Source organism: Somniosus microcephalus, chromosome 3, assembly GCF_052327205.1.
Source record: "Somniosus microcephalus isolate GS21.2 chromosome 3, FLI_Smic_1.0, whole genome shotgun sequence".
NCBI classification, from domain to species: domain Eukaryota; kingdom Metazoa; phylum Chordata; class Chondrichthyes; order Squaliformes; family Somniosidae; genus Somniosus; species Somniosus microcephalus.
The window spans coordinates 31,422,241-31,444,907 of record NC_140989.1 but is presented as its reverse complement, the minus strand read 5'-3'; the positions used below and the strand labels follow the sequence as shown (position 1 = coordinate 31,444,907).

Here is a 22,667-nt window from a genome sequence, read left to right as displayed (position 1 = left end):
GCTCCTTGATTTTTGGCTGCACTTCAGTCCCATGCTCCTGATCTTTGGTCACCTGGTGCGGAGGGGAGCGGGCAGGTCGGGTGGGGGGAACCTCCTCGTGGGACTGCTCCTGGGTCTGGCCAAAGTGGCCGTCAACAGGTTCAGGCAGCGGGCGGTCGAGGGAGGTCATTTGGCCTGACTGCCTGCCTCTCTTCCACGGCCACGTTCGCGCCCGGGCGGCCCCGGAGATGGAGCACGCGGTGTCGCGAGGCCTTCCACGACCGGTGGGCGCCACGGGGACTGGAGTGCTTCATCACCCCGGCCAATGACATTTTAATTTAATTTGTTAAGTTTTATTTCATGTTTTATTAAGTTACGGTCGATTTGTTTAACCACCCAAGTTAAAAAAAAAATGTACACCAAGTTGAGGGGAGCAGAGCCCGTGTCACGTGACGGGGGAGATTCGCAGGCCAGCTTCTGACGCACGACGTCGGGGCGGGGAGAAGCGCGAGCGGACGTGCGCGAACGTGCCTGTCTCCGGATTCCGAATCAGCTGCTGGCGGACAGGATGGCGCGCCGCTTCCAGAGGAGCAGCTGTGGGCACCGGGGAGAGGGACTGAAAGCGAGCAGACCGATCGGCCCCGGGCAGCTCCTCTACTCCGCACCGCCCTACACTTGCATCCCCTCCAGGAAAGCCAGGGGCTCCGTCTGCGAACACTGCTTTTCCAGGTACCATTGATGTCTTGACTAGCTGCATGTGGACGAGATTTGCCATGTACCTGTCCACTGTTCCCCTGTAGCAATGATCAAAGAGGGCTGGGCATACTTTGCACGCCTGCTGTGATTCACATCACTCTGCTAAAAAAGTACTGCACCCTGTGTTTAAGTGTATTTTGTCATCTGGTGTTACTCTTTATTTAAATCCTTAGCGTTTCACGATCTTAACAGGTTTGATACACAAGGGATGATAGCATTACAGTTATAAAAACACATTGGGATAATAATAATAATCAACTTTATTGTCATTGTTAGTGCACAAGTGCAGTACAACGAGATGTAGGCTTGCGGCTCCCGAGAGTGTACATTTAGATTAAGACATTTAAACTACAGATTCCTTAATTTCCTTCTTTAAAGAAATTCATATTTTATAACCAATGCATTTTTATCCACTTGTATTATTTACTCACATGTGGAAAATAAGACTTGCACTTGTATAGCGACCCCAGGACGCCCCAAAGCACTTTACAGCCAATGTACAGAAGTACCTTTAGAAGTGCAGTCACTGTTGTAATGGAGGACATGTGGCAGCCAAAATTATACAAAGCGAGCTCCCAACACACAGCAATGCGATAATGACCAGATAATCTGTTACAGCGATCATAACTTGATCGAGTTCAACGTAGCGTTTGAAAGGGAGAAACGTTAAACAGCTGCCAAGATTCTAGATTTGGGTGAGGCCGACTGCAAAGGGATGAGACCGAGACTGTCCAAAGTAAACTGGGAAAATCTGTTAATGGGTAAAACGACAGAAGATCAGTGGGAGATGTTCAAGAAATAATTCAAGGTGATACAGACCCAGTTTATACCCCTGAGGGGCAAGAGCTCCACTTACCAAAAAAACCCAGCCATGGCCGACTAAAGAGGTAAAGGACAACATAAAACTGAAAGAAAAAGCATACAAAAATGAAAAAAATAGCGGATCCTGGCACATGGGAAAGATACAAAGAACAGCAAAAAGTCACAAAACAGATAAAGGAAACTCTTTTTACCGGCTCCTAAATATCCAGAAATCTCTTAACCAGCAAAATTCAGGAGTAGGTTCAGGTAAGTTTTACTTCATATTAGTGGCCGTGTAACCGGGGCTCCTGGATCTGTGGCCGTGTAACCGGGGTTCCTGGATCTGTGGCCGTGTAACCGGGGTTCCTGGATCTGTGGCCATGTAACCGGGGTTCCTGGATCTGTGGCCGTGTAACCGGGGTTCCTGGATCTGTGGCCGTGTAACCGGGGTTCCTGGATCTGTGGCCGTGTAACCGGGGTTCCTGGATCTGTGGCCGTGTAACCGGGGTTCCTGGATCTGTGGCCGTGTAGCCGGGGTTCCTGGATCTGTGGCCGTGTACGGGGCTCTCGTACCTTGTTAAGTATACCTCTCTGTAATCCGGACTTTTGGATCAACCGGTACCACGCCGGTCCCGTCTGTTGTGTATGTACTTTTAAGAGAAGAACTGATTCTATACTGCAGTACCGGCAGTGACCACCCCTGTATATAAAGCCATAGCAGGCTTCTGTACGTCAGTCTTAAGTTACCCTCTGTTCAGTAAATACCTGTTTTATTGTTCTCCTGCAGTCCGTGTATTATTAAGGCGCGGACACTACAGTGGCGACGAGCAGGTTTGAACTCACCTGCAGTATTGCATCACCTCACGGGGATCTTTCCCTGAGAAGCTTTTGGAGGTCGAAGTCAGAACAACAGGCGTCGACCGCGGGCAACCGCCCAAGGATCCATCGGAGTTCGGAGAGTTGCAGGAGAGGCTGTGGAGAGCTGGGCTTGGCTCCCCAGTCAAGGTGTTCCAGCAAATCGTGCTGGTAGCAGGTAGTGCGCTGACCCTTCCGGACTGCGGCGGGCTCGAGCTCGATCGAGCGGCTCTGCAAAGGGGCCGCGCAGCGTCGTCGGGAGGAAAAGAGAGAAAGAGAGGGTGGAGCGCACAGGGCGCGGTCGGTGCTCAAGAACCAGGCAGCGTAGTGAAAATAAAACAAGGGGAAGGAAAAGTGAGACGCGCCGAAGCTGCGGGTCGCCGCCATTACCCTGCAGAATGCTAGGAGCAGCGTGGCAGCAAGGGGAAGAAGGAAAAGCGCGGGAGGCGCCATTTTATTCCATTGGGGAAGAAGAAAAAGCGCGGGAGGCGCCATTTTTAATCACCCAAGATGCCGAAAAGTGGCAGTATCACTGCTTTCGACAACGAGGTTGAAGACTGGACCACGTATGTGGAAAGAATTGAAGTGTACTGCAAGGCAAATGAGGTGGCCGATGAAAAGAAGGCGTCGGTATTATTAAATTTGATGGGCGCGAGAACGTACGGCCTATTGCGGAATTTAATTACCCCAGCTAAACCAATGGAGAAAAGTTTTGAAGAGATTGTTAATACCTTACAGGAACACCTAAACCCTACACTGCTGCTGATAGCAGAAAGATTCAAGTTCCATAAAAGAAACCAGCACAAAAATGAGAGCAATGCTGACTATCTTACGGAACTACGCAAGTTATCGAAGCACTGCCAGTTCGGAGCAGGACTGGCAGACACCTTACGGGATAAGTTTGTCTGCGGGCTCCAGAGTGAAGGAACCCAGAAACGACTACTTTTGGAAAAGGACCTGACGCTAGAACAGGCTTTCAGCGTGGCAGTATCCTACGAAGCAGCAGCACGGGGTGCTGCGGAAATACAACAGAAACCACAAGAATACAGCACTAATGAAATGGCGTATGGAGCAGAAAAGTGCTATCGCTGCGGCAGAACAACCCATGATCAGAAGGACTGCTGGTTTAAGGACAAAGTATGCAGGCAATGTGGGAAAATGGGACACATAGCAAGAGTCTGCAGGTCGGGAAAGAAAACCAACACGACAAGAACTACTAAGGAAAAGTACAAGAAAGTAAAGAAATTGACAGACAGTAGTTCGGAAGATCAGGAGAGTGATAAGGACTCCGAGAGCAGGAGACTAAGTTGTCTAAAGTTACACAACGTGATCGCAAAGGAGGATCACCGAACCATTTGGGTCACCCTTGTGGTAAACCACTGTTTGTATTCCACTGTGTACATGCCTGGACATGCCTCGGCTGACTCCTCCCACAAGTCCAAGTATAAAGGTGACTGCTCCCCAGCCTTTTGTATTTCTGGACCGGTCGACCACTCGAGGCAGACCTTCATTCTTTTGTTAATAAAAGCCTTTAGTTACTCTCTTAACTCTCAGTCTTTTATGAGTAATTGATAGCGCATCAACCCTCATGATAGCAGGGTCCCCAGTAAAGATGGAATTGGACACAGGATCAGCCCTAACTGTCATGAATCGACGAGACTATGAGCGGCTATTCCCACACATACCCTTGAAGGACACGTCCATTGTATTGAAGACATACACGGGGCAAAAAGTCTACCCCAGAGGAAAAATAAGGGTGTCAGTTGAATACAACGGCAAGGAAACACAGAAACTGTATCTATATATACTACCAGATGGAGGACTGCCATTATTGGGACGTGAATGGATCTGAAAAATACAATTGGATTGGCATTCCATTCAGGTGCTAACTGTGACTGATAAAAAGGATGATGACGTCACACCTGGACGACTGTCAAAGATTCTAACTGACGCGAAAGAGGTGTTCCAACAAGGACTTGGGACTCTAAAAGGAGTAACGGCAACGATAAAAATCGAAGATAACGCAAACCCAAAATTTTTTAAGGCCAGACCGGTACCTTACGCGATCCGCCCAGCCGTTGAAGCAGAGCTGGAGAGTCTGGAGCATTCGGGTGTGCTGTCCAAGGTGGACTGGAGCGAGTGGGCCACACCCATCGTTCCTGTAATGAAGAAATCATTGAGCAGCACGCCTGGGGAACCGAAGAAGGTTCGCCTCTGTGGGGACTTCAAGGTAACTGTGAACCCAATCCTGCACACAGTACAATATCCACTTCCACGGATAGAAGATATTTTCGCCTCACTATCTGGAGGGAAACGCTTTACAAAGATTGATCTGGCCCAAGCGTATCTGCAAATGGAGGTGGAAGAAGCATCTAGGAAATACCTCACGATAAACACTCACAAAGGCCTTTACCAGTACAATCGACTGGTATTCGGGGTAGCATCAGCCCCCGGCTATTTGGCAGAGGGCGATGGAACAAGTCCTGCAAGGGATCCCGGGGACCCAGTGTTATTTGGACGACATCCTGGTTACGGGCGAAAATGACAGTGAACACCTTGCCAACCTGGAGCAGGTGCTCACGAGATTACAGGAATATGGGCTACGAGCCAACCGCCCCAAATGCGAGTTCTTCAGGAGACAAATCTCGTATTGTGGCCACATGATTGATGAGGAAGGGTTGCATAAGTCGCCGGACAAGATTGAGGCTGTAGTCAAGGCTCCAGCACCGGAAAATGTGTCGCAACTGAGGTCGTTCCTCGGGTTGGTGAACTACTACCATAAGTTCTTGCCGAATTTATCTACAATTCTGCACCCACTGAACGCCCTGCTGCAAACTGGAGTAACATGGAAATGGAGTGATGAGTGTAAGCGTGCCTTTCAGAAATGTAAATGCCTAATCACTTCAAAAGAAGTATTGGCCCACTACAATCCAACACTACCGATTCGGTTAGCATGTGATGCGTCTCCCTATGGCATCGGAGTGGTGCTGTCACACAAATTCCTTGACGGTTCAGAGAGGCCAATAGCCTTTGCGTCGCGCTTGTTAACCTCAGCCGAGCGTAACTACGCCCAGATTGACGGGGAGGCCCTCAGTCTGGTGTGGGGGGTGAAGAAGTTCAATCACTATCTGCACGGGCAGAAATTCACCCTACTGACATCATCAGCCCCTGGTCTCCATTTTTAACCCAAAGAAGGGCGTTCCGGTGATGACGGCGCAACGGCTGCAAAGATGGTCACTTTTTCTAGGGGCACATCAGTATGACATAGAGTACAAGGGTACGAAACAGCATGGAAATGCTGATGGGCTGTCGCGCCTACTGTTGCCTACGGTAGAGGAAGCACCTGCAGTGGACCCTGTTGAGATATTCCATGCGACCATAGTCGAATGTCTACCTGTTTGTTACAAACTCAAGTATAGAGAAGGAAACCCGAAATGACCCGACACACACACGGGTCTATGATTTGACGGTGAAGGGATGGCCAGCACGTGGCGACTCACTGTTGCCAGCATTCTCGCCAAGGAGAGAACAGCTGTCAGTGTGCCGGGGGACCTTGATGTGTGGATCCCGAGTGGTAATTCCACCCAAGTTGAGAGATAGAGTGCTCAATGAGCTTCATGAGGGTCATCTGGGAGGGGTAAAAATGAAGAGCCTAGCCAGGGCGTTTGTGTGGTGGCTGGGAATCGATCAAGAAATCGAGGATATGACCAAGAGATGCACAGGATGCCAGAAGGTCCAAAACGCTCCACCACAGGCCCCGCTACATCCATGGGAGTGGCCCTCATCTCCATGGCAACGGGTACACATTGATTTTGCTGGTCCATTTATGGACTCAATGTTCCTAATCGCTGTGGACGCCCATTCGAAATGGCCAGAGGTCATCAAAATGTCCACCACCACCACGGAGAAAACTATTGCAGTCCTACGGACCATCTTCGCCAGGAATGGCTTGCCAGAACAGATTTGCTCCGACAATGGGCCACAGTTTGTGTCCGAGGATTTCCGGAGGTTTCTGAGGAATAATGGGGTGAAGCATTACACATCTGCCCCATATCATCCAGCCACAAATGGATTGGCTGAGAGGTTTGTTCAGACCTTTAAAAAGGCAATAAAGGCAATGCATAATGACGACATACCACTACAACACAAGGTGGATAATTTCTTGTTTGCTTACCGGAATGCGACACATGCAGTCACCAACCAAGCTCCAGCCATAATGTTCTTCAACCGAAGGCTAAGATGTCGCCTGGATTTGCTCAAACCAAACATAAGACGAGATGTTGAGGATAAGCAATTGCAGCACATAAATGAGAAGCCAACCAGGAGCTTCAAGATAGGGCAACCAGTCTTGGCCCGCGACTACCGAACAGAAAAATGGCAGCCAGGAACGATATGCACACAGCAGGGACCACTCATGTACACAGTGGACGTTGGAGAGAGCATCGTGAGATGCCATGCTGACCAGATTCTAGAGTCACAGGAACAAGCCAAACCCATACCACGAGCAGGTGCACCTGGTAATCAACCCGAAGTACAGATTGCGTCTACCTCAGAAGCAGTGGTATTGGAAGCTGACGAACCAACCAATGACAATGAACCAGAATCGACTCCGCCGCAAGAACAGGATACTCGAGAAAGGCGCTATCCAGTCCGGATCAGGAAGCCTCCTCAAAGACTGAACTTATAAATGATTATTTCAGTTGATGTATATAGTACAGAGAAAATTGTAATTGTAATTAGTTAACATTCATTTAACAACTAAATAATATGTACTGTTTATCTAAAAGGGGAGGAATTGTTGTGTATGTACTTTTAAGAGAAGAACTGATTCTATACTGCAGTACCGGCAGTGACCACCCCTGTATATAAAGCCATAGCAGGCTTCTGTACGTCAGTCTTAGGTTACCCTCTGTTCAGTAAATACCTGTTTTATTGTTCTCCTGCAGTCCGTGTATTATTAAGGCGCGGACACTACACCGTCGGTGTCAGATAAAAAAGAGTTTCCTGTAATAAGAGCTACAAAAAGGGAATATGAAAGGAAACTTGCAAGGGATATCAAAATCAACACTTTTTTCAATTATTTTGTGAAATATTGGAACGTTAAAAACTGAAAGTGGTAGTATTAGCAATGATAAGGAAATGGCAGACATGTTGAATAATTACTTTGTGTCAGTATTTACAGTAGAGGAAGAGGATAGCATGCCAGAAATCTCAAGGAAGCTAAATCAGGGACAGGGACTCCACAAAATTAAAATAACAGTAATGAAGAAAATAATGGCACTAAAGAGTGACAAATCCCCAGGGCCAGATGGTTTCCACCCCAGGGTTTTAAAGGAAGTGGGTGAGTGCATTACAGATGCCCCAACTATAATGTTCCAAAGTTCTCTCGATTCAGGAACCATTCCTTTAGATTGGAAAATTACACATGTCACTCCGCTATTTAAAAGGGAATAGGGAAACCAGGGAATTATAAACCAGTTAGCCTAACATCTGTTGTCGGGAAATTGCTAGAGTCTATAATTAAGGATAGGGTGACTGAACACCTTGAAAATTTTCAGTTGATCAGAGAGAGCCAGCATGGATTTGTGAAAGGTAGGTCATGCCTGACAAACCTGATTGGATTTTTTGAAGACATGTCTAAAGTAATGGACATGGGAATGTCTATGGATGTTATTTATATGGACTTCCAGAAGGCATTTGATAAAGTCCCACATAAGAGACTGTTAACTAAGGTGGAAGTCCATGGAATTGAGGGCAAATTATTGACCTAGTTAGGAAATTGACTGAGCGGCAGGAGACAGAGAGTAGGGATAATGGGTAGGTACTCAAATTGGCAGGAGGTGACTAGTGGTGTCCCACAGGGATCTGTGTTGGGGCCTCAACTATTCACAGTATTTATTAACGACTTAGGTGATGGCATAAAAAGCCATATATCCAAATTTGCCGATTGACGCAAAGACAGGTGGAGTTGTAGGCAGTGTAGATGGAAGCATAAAATTACGAAGGGATATTGACAGATTAAATGAATTGGCAAAACTGTGGCAAATGGATTTCAGTGTATGCAAATGTGAGGTCATCCACTTTGGACCTGAAAAGGATAGAACAGGGTACTTTCAAAATGGTGAAAGGCTAAAAACAGTGGATGTCCAAAGAGACTTGGGGGTCCAGGTACATAGATCATTAAAATGCCATGAACAGGTACAGAAAATAATCAGAAAGGCCAATGGGATGCTGACCTTCATATCTAGAGGACTAGAGTACAAGGGGGTAGAAGTTATGCTGCAGCTATACAAAGCCCTGGTTAAACCACACCCGGAGTACTGTGAGCGATTCTGGGCACCACACCTTCGGAAGGATATATTGGCCTTGGAGGGAGTACAGCGTAAGTTTACCAGAATGATACCTGGACTTCAAGGGTTAAGTTACGAGGAGAGATTACACAAACTAGGGTGGTATTCCCTGGAATTTAGAAGGTTAAGGGGTGAAGTTTTCAAGATATTAAGGGGAACAAATAGGGTAGATAGAGAGGAACTATTTCCCCTGGTTGGGGATTCTAGGACAAGGGGCATAGTCTTAAAAATTAGAGCCAGACCTTTCAGGAGTGAAATTAGGAAACACTTGTACAGACAAAGGGTGGTAGAAGTTTGGAACTCTCTTCCGCAAACGGCAATTGGAGATTGATAACTTTCTGTTAACCAAAGGTATTAAGGGATATGGGCCAAAGGCTGGTATATGGAGTTAGGTTGCAGATCAGCTATGATCTCATTGAATGGCGGAACAGGCTTGAGGGGCTGAATGGCCTCCTCCTGTTCCTATGTTGAATGAGGAATGTTGTAATGTTAATATGGGGAGAGTGGAGGCAAACATGTTTGAAAGTGAGTTTGTTGCATTGCCTGTAGATTGAAGCAGAAGAGGTGCAAAGTTATATTTTTCAGGGCTACTGCTAGGCTTTGGTAGGACTGGTCAGTTTGAATAGAAGCATAGCAAGATGTGCATAGATCTTTGAAGGTGGCAAGACATAGCGAGAGAGTGGTTAGCAAAGTATATGGGATCTTGGGCTTCATAAATAGAGGTATTGAGTACAAAAGCCGGGAAGTTATGCTGAACTTTTATAAAGCTCTGGTTAGGCCACAACTGGAGTATTGCGTTCAGTTCTGGTCACCACACTTTAGGAAGGATGTGAAGGCCCTTGAGAGGGTGCACAGGAGATTTACCAGAATGGTTCCAGGGATGAAAGATTTTAGCTACAAGGACAGGTTGGAGAAGCTGAGGTTGTTCTCCTTGGAGCAAAGGAGGTTGAGGGGAGATTTGATGGAGGTGTACAAGAATATGACTGGTTTCGATAAGGGAGACAGAGAAAGGTTGTTCCCACTAGTTGATGGTACAATGACTAGAGGACACAGATATAAGGTTTTGGGCAAGAGATACAGAGGGGATGTGAGGAAGAACTTTTTTACACAGCGAGTGGAACTCACTGCCGACGAGGATGGTGGAAGCGGAGACGATCAATGATTTCAAAAGGAAATTGGATAGGCACTTGAGGGAAATAAACTTGCAGGGCTACGGGGATAGAGCGGGGGAATGGGACTGACTGGATTGCTCTACAGAGAGCCGGCACGGACTCGATGGGCCGAATGGCCTCCTTCTATGCTGTAATGACTCTGTGACTCTAAAGAGTGAGTGGATCATCGGGCAGGTAGATGTTCACTTTATGACTAGAACTGCTTTGGGGTTAAACCTGGCTGGCACAGGATAGATAAACTACACCCAAGTCTGGTGGGAACAAGGAGATTAGCGGCTAATACAGAGGAAGGAATTGAAGCTTTTCAAAACTAGATGTGGAAAGGGTAGAGAGCCAGATTCCGAACAAAAGCAGAAATTTGAGGCATTTTATGGATAAGATGATTAAGTAAAGCAGAAAATTCAGGCCAAGTACATGAAAGCAGATGCTAAAAAACAGCACCACAACAGTACGGAACACATTAACGTGAGTGCTAGAAGCATTGGGAACAAAGAACATAAGAAATAGGAGCAGGAGTCGGCCATTCGGCCCCTCGAGCCTGCTCCGCCATTCAATACGATCATGGCTGATCTGATCTTGGCCTCAACTCCACTTTCTGCCTGTTCGCCATAACCCTTGACTCCCCTGTAGCTCAAAAACCTGTCTCTCAGCCTTGAATATATTCAATGACTCCGCCCCCAGCTCTCTGGGGTAGCGAATTCCAAAGATTCACGACCCTCTGAGAGAAGAAATTCCTCCTCCTCTCCGTCTTAAATGGGTGCCCCCTTATTCTGAAACTGTGCCCCCTCGTTCTAGATACCCCCACGAGGGGAAACATCCTCTCAGCATCTACCCTGTCAAGCCCCCATAGAATCTTATATTTAAAAAAGGTGGTAGAGAGAAAACGGGGAATTATAGACCGGTAAGCCTGACATCGGTAGTGGGGAAGATGCTAGAGTCCATTATAAAAGATGTAATAGCAGAGCACTTGGAAAACAGTGACAGGATCGGACAAACTGCAGTAGTGTCGTCTTGATGGATCTATTTCTTAAGTTTTAAACCAGTGACATTCTGCAATTATGCATAAGGAAAATGAAGACCATTCCCAATACAAAAATAATCCCTGTCCACATATGAGAGGGTTTGAGTACAGGAACAAGGATGTGTTGCTGCAGTTGTACAGGGCCTTGGTGAGACAACATGTTGAGTATTGTGTGCAGTTTTGGTCACCTTATCTGAGGAAGGATGTTCTTGCCATGGAGGGAGTGCAGCGAAGATTCACCAGGCTGATACCTGGGATGGCAGGAATGACGTATGAGGAGAGATTGGGTCGATTGGGCTTATACTCGCTGGAGTTTAGAAGAATGAGAGGGGATCTCATTGAAACTTATAAAATTCTAACAGAACTAGACAGACTAGATGCAGGAAGGATGTTCCCGATGGCGGGGGAGTCCAGAACCAGGGGTCACAGTCTGAGGATAAGGGGTAAGCCATTTAGGACAGAGATAAGGAGGAATTTCTTCACCCAGAGAGTGGTGAACCTGTGGAATTCTCTACCACAGAAGGCTGTTGAGGCCAATTCATTAAATATATTCAAGAAGGAGTTGGATATATTTCTTAAGGCTGAAGGGATCAAGGGATATGGGGAGAAAGCAGGGACAGGGTACTGAATTTGGATGATCAGCCGTGATCTCATTGAATGGCGGAACAGGCTCGAGGGGCCGAATGGCCTACTCCTGCTCCTATCTTCTATGTTTCAATAAGATCACCTCTCATTCTTCTAAACTCCAATGAGTATAGGCCCAACCTGCTTAACCTTTCCTCAAAAGACAACCCCTTCATCTCAGGAATCAACCTAGTGAACCTTCTCTGAACTGCCTCCAATGCAAGTATATCCCTCATTTAAATAAGGAGACAAAACTGTACGCAGTACTCCAGGTGTGGTCTCACCAACGCCCTGTGCAGTTGCAGCAAGACTTCCCTACCTTTATACTCTATTCCCCTTGCAATAAAGGCCAACATTCCATTTGCCTTCCTAATTACTTGCTGTACCTGCATGCTAACTTTTTGTGTTTCTTGTACGAGGACCCCCAGATCCCCCTGTACCGCAGCATCCTGTAGTCTCTCTCCATTTAAATAATATTTTACTTTTCTATTCTTCCTACCAAAGTGGATAACCTCACATTTTCCCACATTATACTCCACCTGCCAAATTTTTGCCCACTCACTTAACCTTTCTATATCCCTTTGCAGATTCTTTGTGTCCTCTTCACAACTTGCTTTCCCACCTATCTTTGTATCATCAGCAAATTTGGCTACGGTACACTCGCTTCCTTCATCCAAGTCATTAATAAAGATTGTAAATAGTTGAGGCCCCAGCACTGATCCCTGTGGCATCCCACTAGTTACAGTTCACCAACCTGAAAATTACCCATTTATCCCGACTCTCTGTTTTCTGTTAGTTAGCCAATCCTCTATCCATCCATGCTAGTATATTGCCCTGGAATTGGAAGAAATATGGGCCCGTAATTTGCGGTCAGAGGCGAAGCAAAGGTGTTCACCGCTGGCCCTGAAGAAAGCTGCCCATGGAGATCACGCGATCTCTGTGGCGAGAAGTTTGCCTTTTTCGACGCGCAAGTGATTTCAGTGCAATATCCCGAGCGCGCGCTCTGCTGTGATGTCAACAAGCTGCCTAAGCAACCAATCACAATGCAGAATTCTCACAGACTTGGAAGTGAAAAGCTCCTTTTATCCCCACTTTTAAAAAATAAAAAAGAGCCAAACAAAGATTGGTGCTCTCTCACGGGGATAAGGTAAACCTGAAATAAATGTGAACAAACTTATAACCAATATAAAAAAAAACTCTTAAAATTGTAATTTTTATCATAATGGAGAAATTTGACATTCCACAAGATTAAAATGAGTTTTTCAGGGCCATACGTTTGTTTAGCAGTCCATATATGGTTAAAACCTCAGTTACACCTAATCCAACAAGGCCTAACATTTAATGGGGTGTTTAACAGCGATATTTCCAGGGAAAAGCCCAAGTTTTCGTCAGTTCCACTGATTTCACTTATTGCCGGCTATGGGGTGGGGTGGGGGCGGTGGGGGTGAGGGGTCAGTGGGGCCACAGCGCAGCCAGTGTCGGAGCGGGGAATGACTGACCGCAACTTCAGGATTTCCACGTTCGGATACTAACGCGCTAAATTCTGAAGTTGCAGTCAGTGTCAAAGGGGTAACGACGGCGAACGCTGTTATTACCGACCGCAAATTCCAGGCCATTATGTCCCAGAGGAGTTCAATGCAGACATACCAGTTGTTAAGAAAAGACAGAGATTGTAAGAAGATGTGGCTTTATATGAATACAATAATATGGATGTAAGGGAAGTTGGAACAATATTTCAAGGGAAAGCAGAAAAAACAAACACTCTGGTTGTTCTTTTTAAAAAGGCAGAAGATTGGATCATCATTTAAGAAGCAAGGAATCATAGAAATTTACAGCACAGGAGGTCATTTCACCGATGCGTTTTGTCAGGTTTTTTTTTGCTAGAGCAATCCAAAACTAATTCATAGTATTTACAGCACAGAAACAGGTCATTCCGCCCAGCAGCTCCATGCCGGTGTTTATGCTCCACACGAGCCAGTTTCACTGCCTTGCATCTTCCTCTGTTTGAAATATTCACCCTTTTAAAAGCTGCAGTGGTTTCTGGCTCAGCCACCCCTCTGACCCCTGCTCCAACAACTCTGTGTGAGGAAATTTCAATTTTAATGCGATGACCTCTCGTCACTGACTCCCCAACCAGTGGACGTAGTCTTTCCTTATTCACCACATCTAAACCTTTTCGGGATCGATGCTGTTCTCTGCAGCCATGACCGAGAGTCCTGAAGGTTGTGTTGCCTGCCTGGTGCCAGGGTTAAAGACATCTCCTCGCAGCTTGAGGAGAATTTGGAATGGGAGGGGGAGGATCCAGTTGTCGTGGTCCACAGAGGAACCAATGACATAGGTAGAACTAAGAATGAGGTTCTGCTGAGGGAGTTTGAGGAGCTGGGATCCAAATTAAAAAGCAGAACCTCAAAGGTAATAATCTTTGGATTGTTACCTGAGCTACGTGCAAATTGGCATAGGGACAAACTGATTAGAGGTTTAAGCGCGTGGCTCAAAGAGTGGTGTGGGAGGAAGGAGTTTCAGCTCATGGGGTACTGGGGAAAGAGGGAGCTGTTCCGTTGGGATGGGCTCCACTTAAACCGGGCTGGGACCAGTGTCCTGGCAAACTGAATAACTAGGGCAATAGACAGGGCTTTAAACTAATGAAGTGGGGGAGGTGGGAGGATTCAGGAAAGAGTAAATTTAAAAGCAGCGCGAGAAATGTCAAGGCTCGAGAGCAGAGTAGAGTTTTGGGTAAAAGTAAGCAGAGTGGGTCAGGAAGGGAGAGAGAGAGTAACAAAGGTAATAGGGCATCAGTGACTTTTTATTATTCGTTTATGGGATGTGGGCATCCCTGGCAAGGCCAGCATTTATTGCCCATCCCTAATTGCCCTCGAGAAGGTGGTGTTGAGCCGCTGCCTTGAACCGCTGCAGTTTGTGTGGTGACGGTACTCCCACAGTGCTGTTAGGTAGGGAGTTCCAGGATTTTGACCCAGCGACGATGAAGGATCGGCGATATACTTCTAAGTCAGGATAGTGTGTGACTTGGAGGGGCACTTGGTGGTGGTGTTCCCATGTGCCTGCTGTCCTTGTTCTTCTAGGTGGAAGAGGTCGCGGGTTTGGGAGGTGCTGCCGAAGAAGCCTTGGCGAGTTGCTGCAGTGCATCTTGTAGATGGTACACACTGCAGCCACGGTACGCTGGTGGTGGAGGGAGTGAATGTTTAAGGTGGTGGATGGGATGTGAATCAAGCGGGCTGCTTTGTCCTGGATGGTGTCGAGCATCTTGAGTGTTGTTGGGGCTGCACTCATCCAGGCAAGTGGAGAGTATTCCATCAAACTCCTTACTTGTGCCTTGTAGATGGTGGAAAGGCTTTGGGGAGTCAGGAGGTGAGACACTTGCCACAGAATATCTAGCCTCTGACCTGCTCTTATTGCCACAGTATTTGCCAGTTAAGTCTCTGGTCAATGGTGATCCCCAGGATGTTGATGGCAGGGGATTCGGCGATGGTAATGCCGTTGAATGTCAAGGAGAGGTGGCTAGACTCTCGCTTGTTGGAGATAGTCATTGCCTGGCACTTGTGTGGCACGAATGTTACCTGCCACTTATCAACCCAAGCCTGAACGTCGTCCAGGTCTTGTTGCATGTGGGCATGGACTGCTTCATTACCTGAGGAGTTGTGAATGTCGCTGAACACCGTGCAGTCATCAGCAAACATCCCCATTTCTGACCTTATGTTGGAGGAAAGGTCATTGATGAAGCAGCTGAAGATGGTTGTGCCTAGGACACTGCCCTGAGGAACTCCTGCAGCGATGTCCTGGGGCTGTGATGATTGACCTTCAACCACCACAACCATCTCCCTTTGTACTAGGTATGACTCCAGCCAGTGGAGAGTTTTCCCCCCCGATTCCCATTGACTTCAGTTTTATTAGGGCTCCTTGATGTCACACTTAGTCAAATGCTGCCTTGATGTCAAGGGCAGTCACTCTCAACTCACCTCTGGAATTCAGCTCCTTTGTCCATAAGAACATAAGAAATAGGAGCAGGAGTAGGCCAATCAGCCCCTTGAGCTTGCTCCACCATTCAATAAGATCATGGCTGATCTGATCCTAACCCCAAATCTACTATCACTCTCCATCCCACCCGAACCCATGTGATCTCCCTGGAGAGGACCAAGGCTGTAATGAGGTCGGGAGCCGAGTGGTCTTGGCGGAACCCAAACTGGGCATCAGTGAGCAGGTTATTGGTGAGTAAGTGCTGCTTGATAGCACTGTTGATGACACCTTCCATCACTTTGCTGATGATTGAGAGTAGACTGATGGGGCGGTTACTGGCCGGGTTAGATGTGTCCTGCTTTTTGAGGACAGGACATACCTGGGCAGTTCTCCACATTGTCGGATAGATGCCAGTGTTGTAGCTGTACTGGAACAGCTTGGCTAGAGGCGTGGCTAGTTCTGGAGCACAAGTCTTCAGCATGATAGTCGGGATGTTGTCGGGGCCCATGGCCTTTGCTGTATCCAGTGCGCTCAGCTGTTTCTTGATATCACGTGGAGTGAATCGAATTGGCTGAAGACTGGCTTCTGTGATGGTGGGGACCTCAGGAGGAGGCTGATATGGATCATCCACTTGGCACTTCTGGCTGAAGATGGTTGCAAACGCTTCAGCCTTGTCTTTTGCACTCACGTGCTGGGCTCCACCATCATTGAGGATGGGGATATTCATGGAATATCCTCCTCCCGTTAGTTGTTTAATGGTCCCTCACCATTCAGGACTGGATGTGGCAAGACTGCAGAGCTTTGATCTGATCTGTTGATTGTGGGATCTCTTAGCCCTGTCTATAGCATGCTGCTTCTGCTTTTTAGCATGCATGTAGTCCTGTGTTGCAGCTTCCCCAGGTTGACACTTCATTTTTAGGTACGCCTGGCGCTGCTCCTGGCATGCTCTTCTACACTCCTTATTGAACAAGTCCCCTGGCTTGATGGTAATGGTAGAGTGAGGGATATGCTGGGCCATGAGGTTACAGATTGTGGTGGAATACAATTCTGCTGCTGCTGATGGCCCACAGTGCCTCATGGATGCCCAGTTTTGAGCTGCTAAATCTGTTCTGAATCTATCCCATTTAGCACGGTGGTAGTGCCGCACAACACGATGGAGGGTGTCCTCAGTGTGAAGATAGGACTTCGTCTCCACAATGACTGTGCGCTGGTTACTGCTATCAATACTGTCGTGGACAGATGCACCTGCGACAGGTAGGTTGGTGAGGACGAGGTCAAGTAGGTTTTTCCCTCGTGTTGGTTCTCTCACCACCTGTCGCAGGCCCAGACTGGCAGCTATGTCCTTCAGGACTCGGCCAGCTCGGTCAGTAGTGGTGTTACCGAGCCACTCTTGGTGATGGACATTGAAGTCCCCCACCCAGAGTACATTCTGTGCCCTTGCTACTCTCAGTGCTTCTTCCAAATGGTGATCAACATGGAGGAGGGGGATGTGAGGAAAAACCTTTTTACGCAGCAAGTGGTGAGGACCTGGAACTCGCTGCCGATGGAAGCGGACACACTCAGTGTTTTCAAGGGGAGACTGGATAGGCACTTGAGGGAAATAAACTTGCAGGGCTACGGGGATAGAGTGGGGGAATGGGACTGATTTGATTGCTCTGCAGAGAGCCGGCATTGACTCGATGGGCTGAATAGCCTCCTCCTGTGCCATGACTATGACTCTCTTACTGATTCATATCAGCTGAGGGAGGGTGACAGGTGGTAATCAGCAGGAGGTTTCCTTGCCCATGCTTGACCTGAAGCCATGAGACTTCATAGGGTCCGCAGTCAATGTTGAGGACTCCCAAGGCCACTCCTTCCCGACTGTGTACCACTGTGCCGCCACCCCTGGTGGGTCTGCCCTGCCGGTGGGACAGGACATACCCAGAGGTGGTGATGGAGGAGTTTGGGACATTGGCTGAAAGGTATGATTCTGTGAATATGACGATGTCGGGCTGTTGCTTGACTAGTCTGTGGGACAGCTTCCCCAATTTTGGCAGAAGTCCCCAGATGTTGGTGGTGAGGACTTTGCAGGGTTGACTGGGCTGGGTGTGCTGTTGCCGTGTCTGTAGCGGGTGTCGAGGTCGATGCCGGGTGGTCCGTCCAGTTTTATTCTTATTATTGTGTTTCATTGTTACAACTGAATGGCTTGTTAGGCCATTTCAGAGGGCACTTGAGAGTCAACCACATTGCTGTGGGTCTGGAGTCACATATAGGCCAGACCAGGTAAGGACGGCAGATTTCCTTCCCTAAAGGACTAATGTGACATCAGGGAAAAATAGAAATAAGTCAAAGCTAAAGGCACTATATCTGAATGTGCGAAGCATTTGCAACAAAATAAATGAATTAATAGCGCAGATAGAAATGAATAGGTTTGATCTAATAGCCATTACAGAGACATGGTTGCAATGTGGCCAAGGTTGGGAACTAAATATTCCAGGATACTTAACATTTAGAAGAGATAGGCAAAATGGAAAAGGAGGAGGGGTGGCCCTGATAAAGGATGGGATAAAGACAGTAGAGAGAAAGGATCTTAGCTCCGAAAATCAAGAAGTAGAATCAGTTTGGGTGGAGCTAAGAAATGGCAAGGGGCAGAAAACATTGGTGGGAGTTGTTTATAGGCCCCCAAACAGTAGTTGTAATGTAGGGCAGAGTATAAATCAGGAAATTAGAGGCGCATGTAACAAGGGTAATACAGTAATCATGGGGGACTTTAATCTACATATAGACTGGGCAAACCAAATTTGCAGTAATAGTGTGAAGGACGAATTCATGGAATGTATGCAAGATAGTTTTCTAGATCAGTATGTTGAGGAACCAACTAAGGAACAGGCTATTTTAGATCTAGTATTGTGCAATGAGAAAGGGTTAATTAATAACCTTGCAGTAAAGGGGCCTTTAGGGAAGAGTGACCATAATATGATAGAATTTCACATTGAATTATATTGAATTTGAAAGTGATTTAATAAAATCCAAAACTTGGGTCTCAAATTTAAACCAAAAAAATAGTATTGGAGAAATTAATGGGACTGAAAGCCGATAAATCCCCTGGATCGGATGGCCTACATCCTAGGGTTTTGAAAGAGGTGGCTATAGAGATAGTGGATGCATTGGTTGTCATTTTCCAAAATTCCATAGATTTTAGAACGGTTCCCGCAGATTGGAGGGTAACAAATGTGACCCCACTATTTAAGAAAGGAGGGAGAGAAGAAACGGAGAACTACAGACCAGTTAGCCTGACATCAGTAGTAGGGAAAATGCTCGAATCTATTCTTAAGGACGTGGTAACGGGGCACTTAGAAAATAATAATAGGATTGGGCAGAGTCAACACGGATTTATGAAAGGGAAATCGTGTTTGACAAATCTGTTGGAGGTTTATGAGGTTGTAACTAGCAGAATAGATAAGGGGGAACCAGTGGATGTGGTGTATTTGGATTTTCAGAAGGCATTCGATAAGGTGCCACACAAGAGGTTATTAAACAAAATTAGGGCTCATGGGATTGGGGGTAATATACTAGCATGGATTGAGGATTGGTTAACGGACAGAAAACAGAGAGTAGGAATAAACGGGTCATTTTCGGGTTGGCAGGCTGTAACTAGTGGGGTACCTCAAGGATCAGTGCTTGGGCCTCAGCTATTCACAATCTACATCAATGATTTGGATGAGGGGACCAAATGTAATATATCCAAGTTTGCTGATGATACAAAGCTGGGTGGGAATGTAAGTTGTGAGGAGGATGCAAAGAGGCTTCAAGGGGATATAGACAGGCTAAGTGAGTGGGCAAGAACATGCCAAATGGAATATAATGTGGAGAAATGTGAAGTTATCGACTTTGGTAGGAAAAATAGAAAAGCAGAATATTTTTTAAATGGTGAGAGATTGGGAAATGTTGGTGTTCAGAGGGACCTGGGTGTCCTTGTACACGAATCACTGAAAGTTAACATGCAGGTACAGCAAGCAATTAGGAAAGCAAATGGTATGTTGGCCTTTATTACAAAAGGATTTGAGTATAAGAGTAAAGACGTCTTACTGCAGTTATATAGGGCCCTGGCGAGACCACATCTGGAGTATTGTGTACAGTTTTGGTCTCCTTACCTAAGGAAGGATATACTTGCCATAGAGGGAGTGCAACGAAGGTTCACCAGACTGGTTCCTGGGATGGGGGGATTGTCCTACGAGGAGAGATTGAGTAGACTAGGCCTATATTCTCTGGAGTTTAGAAGAATGAGAGGTGATCTTATTGAAACTTACAAAATTCTTACAGGGCGTGACAGGGAAGGTGCAGGGAGGATGTTTCCCCTGGCTGGGGAGTTGAGAAATAGGGGTCACAGACTCAGAATAAGGGGTCGGCCATTTAGGGCTGAGATGAGGAGAAATTTCTTCACAGAGGGTGGTGAATCTTTGGAATTCTCTACCCCAGAGGGCTGTGGAGGCTCAGTCGTTGAGTATATTCAAGACAGAAATCGATAGATTTTTGGATATTAAGGGAATCGAGGGATATGGGGATCGTGCAGGAAAGTGGAGTTGAGGTAGAAGATCAGCCATGATCTTATTGAATGGCGGAGCAGGCTCGAGGGGCCGAATGGCCTACTCCTGCTCCTATTTCTTATATTTTTATGTTCATAACTCTAAAAACCTCCAATAAATCTCCTAAGCCTTCTCTGATCTAGTTGAAATAATCACACTATGTCAAGTATCTCTCTTAACTATAGTTTCCCATCACTGGCATCATCCTGGTGAATCTATGTTCTCTGTGGCTTTAATGTACTTTTTGTAAGGCAGCACCCAAAACTCCCCACAGTATTCCAACTATGGCCTAACCAATGTTTGGCACAAGTTTATCATGTCTTCTTTACTCTTCTACTCTATGCCCCTATTTATAAAACCCAGGATGCTGTTGACCTTTCCATGGCTTCCTCTACCTCCACTTTCTGAGGATTCTTTATTTGAGCCTCTAGGTCTCTTAGTTCATGCACCGTTGATGCGCCATCAATTACTCAAAAGACTGAGGTTAAGCGAGTAACAACCAGGCTTTTATTAACTAAAGAATGAAGGTCTAGTCTCGAGTGGTCGACCCGTCCAGAATACTAAGGGACTGGGAGGTAGTCACTTATATACCTGGAATAGTGGGAGGAGTCAGCTGAGGCATGTCCAGACCTGTACCTAGTGGAATACACATACACATACAGACAGGTATAACAGTAGTTTACCACAACCGTACCCAGCGTCTTTCCGTTATGTATATTCTCCCATTCCTTGTTTTTCCTCTTAAAATGTATTCTTTAACACATGAAATCGTAACCTCTTTTTAAAAATTAATTCTCGAGATGTGGGTGTCGCTGGCAAGGCCGGCATTTATTACCCATCCCGAGTTGCCCTGACAACTGAGTGGCTTGCTCGGCCACTTCAGCAGGCCGTTAAGAGTCAACCACATTGGTGTGGGACTGGAGTCACATATAGGCCAGGTTGTGTCAGGATGGCAGGTTTCCTTCCCTAAAGGACATTGGTGAATTAGTTGGGTTTTTTTTTTAACCACAATCTGACAGCTTCACGGTCACTTTTACTGATCCCAGCTTTTTATTTCCAGAGTTTTAAAATGGAATTCAATTCTCAAACTGCCTTGGTGGGATTTGAACTTGCGTTCTACGGATTATTAGTCCAGAAACATAACCACTACATTACCATACCACCCCCACCCTGAAAAAAATAAGAACAGGTGGGCCTAGCAGTGGGTTACACCAATTCCAACCCTTCCCCCCCCCCCCCCCCGCAAATCCCAGCAGCGTTCATTTATCCTGACTCTTTGTTCCCTGTTTATCAATAACTAACTTTCTCTCCATGCTGCTGCATTGCCTCATAACGTACACTTGAAGTTTTTTTTTTTAACAAGCCTCTTAGGCACTTCCTTCCGAAAATCAAATCTGCGGTGACAGAATCCTTCTCCCCTTGTAGGAAAGGTAAAGGAAAACTTGGGTGCTCCATCTGGTAGGATCAGAAGGGTTTGTACAATTACAGGAAACTCTCTCTTTTAACCGACACCTAAATAACCGGAAAACTCTGTTAACCGGCAAAATTCAGGAGTAGGTTCGGGTAAATTTTACTTCATATTAGTGGCCGTTCCTGGATCTGTGGCTGTGTAACTGGGGTTCATGCACTTGTTGCTAAGCAACAGGGACGCTTGGCCTGTGGCCGGAGTTCCTTCACATGTTGCTAAGCAACAGGGAAGCCTGGATTTGTTGCTGTGTACGGAGCTCTCGTACCTTTTAACTATACCTCTCTGTAATCCGGACTTTTTGATAAACCGGCACCACGCCGGTCCCGTTGGTGCCGGATAATAGAGTTTCCTGTAATAAGGCGGATGATGTCACCCGACACAGTGTAACTTCCAAATGAAAAGTGTGGGTGGAAGACTGCTTCTCCACACAACGCGTTACGGACCATGTCTGGACTTTATCCCTGGAAGTAACCGGATGGCATCTATGATTTACAAATAATGGCAACATCTGGAGATGAAAGGGTAGAAAATGATCTGGAATTTGGGCCTGAGATGGGCAGCGGGAGCAGATTCAGTGGTAACTTTCAAAAGGGAATTGGATAAATAATTGCAGGGCTGTGGGAGAAAGAGCACGGGGGAGTGGGACTGACCGGCTCGCTCTTTCAATGAGCCGGCACAGGCACGATGGGCCGAATGGCCTCCCTCTGCGCTGTCTCATTCTATGAATTTGACATCACCTGGCAGTCATCAAAGAGCAGGGCAGAAGTATTTGATTTCAAGACAGCAAACTTCAGCCGAATAAGGGATGAACTGAAAGAAATTAAGAGAGAGAGAGATGTAGAGATCAGAGGCACCGCACATGTATCTGTTCAGATTTCCTCAGCTGATGGGCTGAGGTTTTTGCACTGATATTCGGTAATGCCAAGCTTGGATTCTAAATTGTCCGGAATATTTGTAGCAGGAATTGAGGGAGATACTGGAGTCTCGCAATCAGCAGGCTCTCCCTGGGAAAGAAGGTGCTGGAGTCGGAGACTTAGCGATGAATGGGGTTTGTCAAGAGTTTCAGCTTGCGATACTGCTCTGTAGGGCTCGCTATCCTCTCAC

The 22,667-nt window shown here is 46.7% G+C and overlaps 1 protein-coding gene across 2 annotated transcripts in view; it reads left to right on the top strand.

The window, feature by feature from the left end:
- Positions 1–500: 500 nt before the first annotated feature.
- smyd3 (SET and MYND domain containing 3) overlaps positions 501–22,667 on the top strand; it is a 1,021,495-nt gene continuing 999,328 nt past the window's right edge. Inside the window, exon 1 of one of the 2 annotated variants that reach the window (XM_085979790.1) lies at positions 501–708. In XM_085979790.1, the coding sequence (XP_085835916.1) occupies positions 548–708 (161 nt within the window). In that variant the 5' untranslated portion in view covers positions 501–547. The remainder of the gene's footprint in view (positions 709–22,667) is intronic. The other variant, XM_085979791.1, reaches the window with a different exon arrangement.